We start from the raw sequence: 8,772 nt of genomic DNA, 5'->3' as shown, positions 1-8,772 counted from the left end.
AGGGGTAGGCCGCGAAGCTGCAGGCGTCCCGGGAGGGGGGACCCAGCCCAGGGGAGGCTGCAGGAGAGCTCGGAGGGCCCGGGGAGGCTGCAGCCGGGGTCGGGGCCGGGCCCAGACCCAGGCAAGGCCGTAGGCAGGCCCTGTCTGACTGCGTTTTAGCGCCCAGTCTCGGCACGAGCAGGAGGGTGCTGAGAGCTCACACGTGGTAACCTAGAGGTGTCCAAGGACCCTGCTGTGTCCTTACAGGCTGTGGGCTGAACTCCCTGTGTTTCAGGTAGTCTGGGGAACGTGCTTGCGTGCTCAGTTTTGTTCTTTTGCGTTTGACTCCTCTATTGACAGGTTCATTCCTTGCTCTTCAGCCTCTCCTTCAGTCTGTTAGCAGTGTCTGTTGCTCCAGTGTCTCCTCATTTGAGAGTCCTTTCTTTTACAGGTCTTCCTTTATGTTACGATTGACCTTCAGTTCCTCTGTTCTGTTGCTTCCAGGCTGCTGATTGTGCAACACCTTTCCTTGAGTCAGAAACGCAACCTGCTCTGGAAATAATTGAAGTGGTGTAACCCTTAGCCTCTGCGCCCCCCTCCCACCCCCCCCCCCCCCCCCCAAGTCACTAACGCAGATTCAGGGGTTGTTTCTGAGTCTTACGTAGGTATTTTATTCCAGATCAGGGCAGACGTTCTGTCTGTGAGTGACGCTTCCTGCTGTCTTTTTTGTGGCCAGAGTGTCAGACTTCTGTTAACAGCCTGGCATTACAGCCCCACGTTTCTGCTGTACTGCCCATGAGACTCACTCTCCGGATCTTTCAGATCTTCCTAAGATCACACGTCAGCAGAAGTTATGAAATGCCAGCTGTGCCTGCACGCTTTGTAAAGTGCTCCTGGTGTCTCCTGAATATTTCAAATTGTTTCTGGGTTCTTCCATCCCAGTATCTCAAAATGTGTCCGTACCTTGAGATCCGGCTCTGTTGCTGAGCGCCTCGCCAGACCCAAGGCAGGTCTCTCCCATGGGCTTATCGAGCTACCGCTTTCCTTATGGCACAGTAGGTCTCTGTCAGCAGGCCTAACGGGCGGGCATGTGCTTCAGCTGGCTTTGACTTTGCTTGCCTGAGTCTTCTCCCTAGCCAAGTGCTCACAACGTATTTTGGAATATTTTGTGAACTGTCCAAAAGCCACGTGTGATTTTTTAAAATACTTGCAATTAACTTTTCACGCAGTTTCTTCTTCTGGAGCTTTTTAGCTCAGTGGATTGCGTATTTCCTTTGCGCCTAACCAGCCCCTTCGGGTAGCTGATGTTCCTGTTCCATGTGTGTTCTGAGGCCAGATGTCCTCCAGGATAAAAGCTATTTGTTATTCCAGAGTCTCATATTATTTTCCAAGAAGACCAAATAGGGATTGCTGCTGCGCTTTTTCTTGCGGGGGGAGAAGAATTTTTTGTCAAGATCAGTCATAGAGCAATTGAAGAACAAACTTGGGCTTCCTCTAATACTGCTAGAATAGTTTTATAGATTGTAAACAAATGATTATTAAACAGTTCTCTGTAGAGAAACTGCAGCAAATGGACTCGTCTTGCTGTGCTGTCAGATCCGTACCGTTGGGTCTGCTCCGCTTAGGTGTCTTCGGCTTGTCCTGGGAGCAGAACTCTCCTGCTTTGCTGTGTTTACACATCATTGTTGTGGGAATGGTGGCGGAATTATCCTCATTATGGATCATTTTTCTCTGAATGGGGGCTGCCTGTTTGCTATAGGAGCTCTGTGTGGAGGATTTAGACCGTTTCTGGGTGAATGGCCCCCACTGGTACCTGTGCAGTGGAAGTACAGGTTTTTCTGGTTTAGGTGATTTGACCTTTGACAAGACCAAACCAGTGTTAGAGTTAAGCCAGGTTTATGCCTAACCTTTAGCAATGCTCCTTTTGGCTGAGATGCTTTCTGGAGCACGTTGCTCCTTCCCTGGCTGCTCAGGGACCCAGTGCGATGAAGTCTTTGATGTAAGGGCCAGAGTTAGGGAAGAAGAAATTGGATTTGGAGCATTACAAATTGTAAGGTGGATTTGAATGTCTCTATACAAGATGTCCTTGTGGTCCTCTCTTGGAAAATGCTGGAGCTTCTGGCAAGCCTCCAGACTGCTGTTCTCCCAAAGGATTGCATTTTCATGTGGGGGATTTGATATGCTGAAACTGAGAGTAGGAGAGAGGGAGCAGCTAGAAGCAGCCTGCTCCTTTGTACGCAGAAGCATGGCAGTGGGTGAGCTGGAACAGCCCTCTGGGTGGGTGGGGGGCAGCCTGGTGTCCTTTCACAGAGGGGTTCTGCACATCTTGCATCCTCTACTTGCAGGCCTTATCCCGTGGCTGGAGGAGGCAGTAGGCTGTATAGCAAGAGGCCAGGCTTCTTCCCCACGTGTTGTTGGGTGCAGGCGAGTAAACGAGTAGCCTGCGTGGTTGTGGGGAGGAGGACTGGAAGGTGGTCGAGGCTGTGCAGAGCTGGAGTTATGGGAGCCTGGCAGGACGTGGCTGCACAGTTGCTGCTCTGATGGATGTGAGGAAAAACCACGGATCTCAGTCCTTCTTGGACAACTTAGCTTTCTGCAGGTCCTGGCTGCTCTGAAGTTCATCAGACTGGCACCAAGACTATTCTGAGAAGGAGCTAGGCTCGAGCAAAGGGGATGTGATGAAATCGCTTACAAAGCCGCTGGCTGTTCTCTCCTCACAGGCACCAGGAGTGCGGTGCTCAACACAGAAGCCCGCACTGTAGAAGCAGACGTCCTGAGCCGCCGCTGCGTCATGATGCGGCTGGTGGATTTCTCCTACGAGCAGTACCAGAAGGCGCTCCGCCAGTCGGCTGGTGCCGTGGTGATCATCTTGCCGCAATCCATCTCTTCTGTCCCACAGGACGTTGTAAGGGTAAAAAAAAAGCTCCCTTTCTCTTTGGATGGGAGAGGGATTTGAGAGGGAGAGAGGCTTGGGCTGCTGGAGCACTGAAAGCTCCTGTTATAATGCCCAGCAAGTCGTATTCTGCTTTTAAAACTTACCCTTCTCTCTCTGCTTTGCTGGTTAATTTTTCCTGCCCTCCTGCACGTTTAGCAGATGCTGAGTTTGTGTCTCGCTTAAATCCTCAGCAGTTTATGGAGATAGAGCCGGAAATGCTTGCTATGGAAACCATTGTGCCAGTCTACTTTGCAGTGGAAGATGAAGAGCTCCTGTCTATCTATGAACAGACGCGGGCTGCTTCTGCCTCGCAGGGTTCTGCCTCGGCTGCGGAAGGTGAGCTCTGACAAGCGAGAGGAGTTTAGAGGAAGACAGCCCTGATCCCTCGGAGCAATCTGCTGGATCATGAAACAGGGTTCTGCTGCCTTCATGTTTATTCTGTCTTTGTTAAAGTGCTTTGAGATTTAATGGAAGAAACGTACAGTATAAGAGCGTTACTTGACTGTGTGTGGAAATACAGTTGCATGGAGTGAGTTCTCAGCTTCACGCTGTTGCATGTGAGACAGAAAGCAAAACTCAAGTTAGAAGCAGCACTGAAGGTGTTAAGTGACTAGGGGGTGTTGGCAGAAGCTGAAGCTTTGTCAGTTCGGTGTTTCCATGTACTACCTTTTAAATAATGTCACTGTCTTACTGACCTGCTGCTCATGCTTAACTTCAGGACTGCTGGAGAAGAGTGTTTGTTTTAGCTACCTCAGAATATTGGGATTTCAGGACAGAATGAAAAGGCATCATCACCAGGTTTCTCTGTCAGTGCATAAACAGAAGCAACGAGTGAGAGGGCTTACATGGTTTAAAGCTGGTCTCTCCAGAGCTCAGCAAGGGAAAATAGGGATGAAACTTCCTCAGGTGTACTGTTCTTTTTCCTAGTTCTGCTGCACACAGCAACTGCCAATGGCTTCCAGATGGTGACCAGCGGGGCTCAAAGCAAAGCTATCAACGACTGGCTTATACCCAGCGTGGAGGTGAGTTGTATATGGATTCAAATGGCAGCATTGGTGGGATGCTGCCTTTTATTGGGACTTCATCCGACGTGTGGATTGACGGGGGGAGTCAGGGCAGTCTCCGGGTAAGAGGTCCTCAGACCTGAGACCACTGCAGGCTCAATGGGCACGTGGAGGTCAGGTTGTCTTTGTACAGGCGCGCAGAGGGCGATGCTGTGTGACACGGATCTCTTTCCTCTGCAGGGAAGGCTTACGGGGCTGGGAGGAGAAGACCTGCCCACTGTCGTGATAGTTGCCCACTATGATTCTTTTGGAGTGGCTCCGGTGAGTATTCTATCTTCCTGGAGCTCTCTGTTCCTGTCTGTGTGTTCCCGTGTGGCATCTGCCCCTGTGTTTTTCCTTGGCTTTCAAGACATGGGGCAGTTATAAGGGGGGCATGGTGGTTGCTGTCTTGAGGGCTGTTCTGATATGTGACAGGAAGCGGGTTGTCACCTGGTCTCTGTCCCACTTCATCCTGCAGTGGCTGTCGCATGGCGCTGACTCCAACGGCAGCGGTATCTCCGTGCTGCTGGAACTAGCCAGGCTGTTTTCCCGGCTCTACACCTACAGACGTACCCACGCTGGGTAAGAACCTGCCCTGTTCTTGGCTGAACGCCTGTAGCTCAGCTTGGATAAGAAGGGCCTTTGCTCCAGACCTGTAGAGTGTTACAAATAGTCTTTTACTTTCCTTCCCTCCAAGAACAGCCACTGTTAATAGCCAAGCTCCTTCTTCGGCTTCTTTGCTGGAGCTCTGCTCAAGCTTGGGCACAAGTGGAGGGAGTGGTGTGGGAAGTGGATTGCATCCTCCAGCATTGGGATCTCCCCTCCTTTGCCCCCGTCCCACCGTACCTTAGCACTGGCATGTAGGAAGCAGTTGTTAATGGACAGCTTGCCTTAATCTCTGTGTCAGCTGTTGGGATTTCACCACACCTCCAAGGTGGAGTGAAGGAGTTCTCTGTCCATGGGGTGCAGTGTGGTAACACTTTTCTGTTGTCTCTGGTGGGCAGGTATAACTTGCTGTTCTTTGCATCTGGAGGAGGCAAGTTTAATTATCAAGGAACCAAGCGGTGGCTAGAAGACAATTTGGACCACACTGGTGAGTAAGGGGCTGCATTCCGGCCTGTCCTGTGGCAAAGCCTCTTGTAATGTGATTGTGTGAAGCACCTAGTATGTCACCCCTCTTGTGATCTCCTTGTGTGGGCCTTTTTCTTTTGGGATGGAAATCCCAGCACAAAACGTAGCAATAAATGTTTGGATTTTTCTGTTCCAGATTCCAGCCTGCTGCAGGACAACGTAGCCTTTGTTCTCTGCCTTGATACTCTGGGCCGAGGCAATAGTCTTCATCTCCACGTCTCAAAGCCTCCCAAGGAGGGGACCTTGCAGCATGCATTTCTGAGAGAACTGGAGATGGTAATGAAAAGCATTTCAGGTAGATGGGAACTTGGGACTTACTGTGGGGAGCTACAGTTCTCCAAAAGAGGACGGAAGGAAGGAGGACAGGAGGAAAGGGTGCACCGATGAAATACTTCATGTGGTGTTTATGGTCACTTGATTTGAAGTGCAGACAAATCCTTACGCCACAGTCCCAAATGAAGCAGACCAGATCTTCACTTCCCTATGGCTTGTTGCTCGCAGAAGCGACCCAGCTGCTTTCTGCAGTGACAGTAAATCAGCTTTTTAATGGCAGTAACTGCTCCATACGGGTGGAAGTGTATTTACCTTCGGGAACGCAGAAAAATTGGGTCTAGGTGGACTGGGCAGTGCAAGATGGAACTACTCTGTGGGCAGTATGACACCCTGATGGCTTGTCCTTTCCCTCAGGTTGTTGCCAGCCAGTTCCCAGAAGTGAAGTTTTCCATGGTGCACAAGAAGATAAACTTGGCTGAGGACATGCTGGCGTGGGAGCATGAGCGTTTTGCGATCCGACGCTTGCCAGCATTCACCATATCCCATCTGGAGAGCCACCGGGACAGCCTGCGCAACAGCATCATGGATAGGAGGTTAGAGGCCTTGCCAAGGCTGCAGTTGAAATCCGGCCCATAAACACAAATTGGCCTCGTGACTGGTGGTGCTGTTCTGGTGGCCAGATGGGTGAAAACCACTGGGAGTTGGGCTCTGGAGTCAGGCTCATGCTTGATGCGGTGAAAAAGGGCAGTTCCTAGAGGAAGCTAATCCCATTGACAAGTCCGTAATCCCCTCTTTTGCTTTAGGGCACAAATAGACACGAAGGCACTAACCAGAAATACCAGGATCATCGCTGAGGCTTTGACAAGGGTCATCTACAACCTAACAGACAAGGTAAGAGCTGCCCGTCACGCAGTGCTGGCCAGACTCGGCCTGCCCAACCGAGCCTGCTCTCACCAGTAGCTTGTGTGGATTTCTTTCCCCTTGCAGGGAGCGCCTGCAGATCTGCAGATCTTCACGGATCAGATGGTGAGCACAGTGCGTTTTTGTAACCTGTGGGAAGGAGGAGTGAAGAGTCTGGGAGAGAGGTCTGGTGTTGGCATGCGTGTGGTTGACTCCTTTTCTCTGGCGGTGTCTCTGCAGCAGATCCAGCAGGAGCAACTGGAATCGGTGATGGACTGGCTGAGCAGTCAGCCCAGGGCTGCTCAGCTGATTGATAAAGACAGCACCTTCCTCAACACCTTAGAATATTATATGGGTCGCTACCTGAAGGATGTCAAACAGCATCATGTAAAGGCAGACAAACGGTAAGAATGAATGAATGAATGAGTGAATGAACTCCAGTGAATTCTGTCTCTGAGCTGCAGCTTTTCTGGCTTCTGGGCATGTAGCTGGAAGAGACTGCTCTCCCCTGCCAGTGTTGGTTCATGCTCTGTTCTCCCAGAGAAAGCTCTTTATCTTTCCTCACAGCACAGTATCAAGTCCCAGTAGCTCCCTCTGTCTGAAGAGCTGTTTCTCACTGGTTTGGTTCTGCCCTTCCCACTGAGTGCTGCTTCTCTCTGAATGCAGAAAAGATTGAGGTCCCCTGGAAAGCTCTCTAATTGCAAAAAGGCAGCTGCAATCCTGTTGAACCTGCTTGGGTCGAAGCAGCTGAATGAATCCAGAGAGGCATTTTCCATGTGCCTCTCCTGAGACAGCTCAGTAGCATGTGTTCTGAGTTGTATCCTTAGGCTTCTGATTGTAGAAAAAGAAAGACTTGACAAATCAGTTCAAAACCAGTATGCAGGGTGTTGATGCTTTCCTATCTCTGGCTGGATGAGCTCCTTGGGATCACAGGTCTTGCTTGTCATTGCTGTGGTGTCAAGAAGTGTGAAAAATTCCTTCTTTTCACAGGGACCCTGAGTTTGTTTTCTATGACCAGATGAAACAGGTGATGAATGCGTACAGGTATGGAATCCCTTTGGGCACGTTGGGCTGTTGTCTCTCTGTGGCAGAACCTGCTGTAGCTATTTCAGCTGTTCTTTCTTTATTCCAGGGTCAAGCCAGCCATCTTCGACCTGCTTCTGGCTGTCTGTATCGCAGCCTACCTTGGTGTTGCCTATGTCGCAGTGCAGGTAAAAGAAGAGAGGAGTTGGATGTGTTATCTTCCTCATGAGTCGCATGTTCGCTGCGGTAACTGGTGCTTGCACAGTCCCAGCACCAAAGTGGGACCAGTAATGCTGCCCCACTGTAAAAGCACTAATCCAGAAAGTCTGGCTGTTGTGTTGCGTACGTGTTTGAGCATCTCAGTTGGCTGTGCTGAAGGCAACCTCTTGCCATTCCAGTGCAAAACTGTTTAACAGAGCTCCTTGGTCAAGGACGTACGCAACTCACTCGTTTTGGCTGTGCAACAGCTTTAGACTGAAACTCCTCAAGGTAACTAAAATCTGCCCTAAGGTTAAAGGTTTGCAGCTTGGAATAAGTTAGAAGTATTTGGAGATCTGTCCGTTATCTGAACTTGGGATGCAGCTTAGAAATGCATCCTCAGGGGTTTGGGGTGGTTTTTGTTAGTTTGGGACTGATTCCCCAAGTCCCGCCCTGTCTTCAGGGTGAGAGTGCTCCTGGGTGATCCAGACATGGGGTTGCGTTTACACGTCAGCGTTGTTTTAAGCCTTCTAGTAAGTTTTCTCTCTGTGTAGAACACACTTGTTTTATTAGAATCTGGACGGACTCACGGTTACTTATCTTCCGTTTCCAGCACTTTGGTCTCCTTTACAAGATGATCCAGAGATTATCCCTCAAAACCAAGCAGCAGTGAAGTGACGAGTCATCACCCGAACAGCAGCACTGAGCCATGGGTGAGCCCACAGGAACCTTCTGCCTTCCACTGAATCCTGCTGTTTCTCTTCCTCTCTCTCCTCTCTGCTGCTCTCTGGAGGGGAGGAAGGCAGAAAGAAAATGAAATTTGAACTCTTGTGCACCTTTTAAGTGCTTTTCTTCACCTTCTTCCCCTGAGTTGCACCATGTCCGTTTTCCTTTGCTTTTTGGCGAGGGAGAGGCTCGGAGATGCCGGTAGTTTCTGCAGGTTGTTTAAACACTGAGCGGCTGATTCTGAGCAGCTTCTGTGCGTGTGACGCCAGCCCCTTCGTGGACACGTGCCATACAGCCAACTTGGAAGCTGAAACTGCGGAGTAGAGTGATGTGTTGTCTCTGCCCAGCTAACGAGGACTAAGAGCAGTTGTTGAAAACAAAAGAAAGTGCACGTGCAAATTAAAGAGAATGCTATTGGCATGTTTTCTTCCGGCACCTCTTCCTTAAGTTCCCTGCCTGGCTCCGGGGAGGCGTGCTGCGCAAGCACCGTGCGTTTTGTGTAGATTGCGCTAACCCGTGGCGCAGTTGCACTGTACGCGGGCTTGGCTGTTGCTGACGGAATGA

General features: G+C 50.4%; 1 protein-coding gene across 1 annotated transcript; it reads left to right on the top strand.

The window, feature by feature from the left end:
* The first annotated feature begins 2,707 nt into the window (after positions 1-2,707).
* Positions 2,708-8,292, top strand: NCLN (nicalin). The gene is made up of 14 exons (XM_010161806.1): positions 2,708-2,890; positions 3,106-3,250; positions 3,842-3,936; positions 4,159-4,239; positions 4,436-4,539; positions 4,962-5,050; positions 5,225-5,364; positions 5,776-5,954; positions 6,165-6,252; positions 6,349-6,387; positions 6,502-6,665; positions 7,252-7,305; positions 7,394-7,472; positions 8,096-8,292. Exons 1-14 carry the CDS (start codon positions 2,771-2,773, stop codon positions 8,153-8,155), a joined length of 1,437 nt encoding a protein of 478 aa, XP_010160108.1. The 5' UTR covers positions 2,708-2,770; the 3' UTR covers positions 8,156-8,292.
* The last annotated feature ends 480 nt before the right edge of the window (positions 8,293-8,772 follow it).

This window comes from Eurypyga helias, unplaced genomic scaffold (genome assembly GCF_000690775.1).
Source record: "Eurypyga helias isolate BGI_N326 unplaced genomic scaffold, ASM69077v1 Scaffold50151, whole genome shotgun sequence".
Lineage (NCBI taxonomy): Eukaryota > Metazoa > Chordata > Aves > Eurypygiformes > Eurypygidae > Eurypyga > Eurypyga helias.
Note: the sequence above shows the minus strand (reverse complement) of the source record. Positions and strands in the feature narration are given on the sequence as shown.

Bases quoted from the DNA above. Each gene is read 5' to 3' on its own strand.
- NCLN (XM_010161806.1), top strand. From the start codon at position 2,771: ATGATGCGGCTGGTGGATTTCTCCTACGAGCAGTACCAGAAGGCGCTC. The intron at 3,251-3,841 runs GTGAGCTCTGAC...TCTTTTTCCTAG, and splicing joins TTCTGCCTCGGCTGCGGAAG to TTCTGCTGCACACAGCAACT. The intron at 6,253-6,348 runs GTAAGAGCTGCC...TTCCCCTTGCAG, and splicing joins TCTACAACCTAACAGACAAG to GGAGCGCCTGCAGATCTGCA.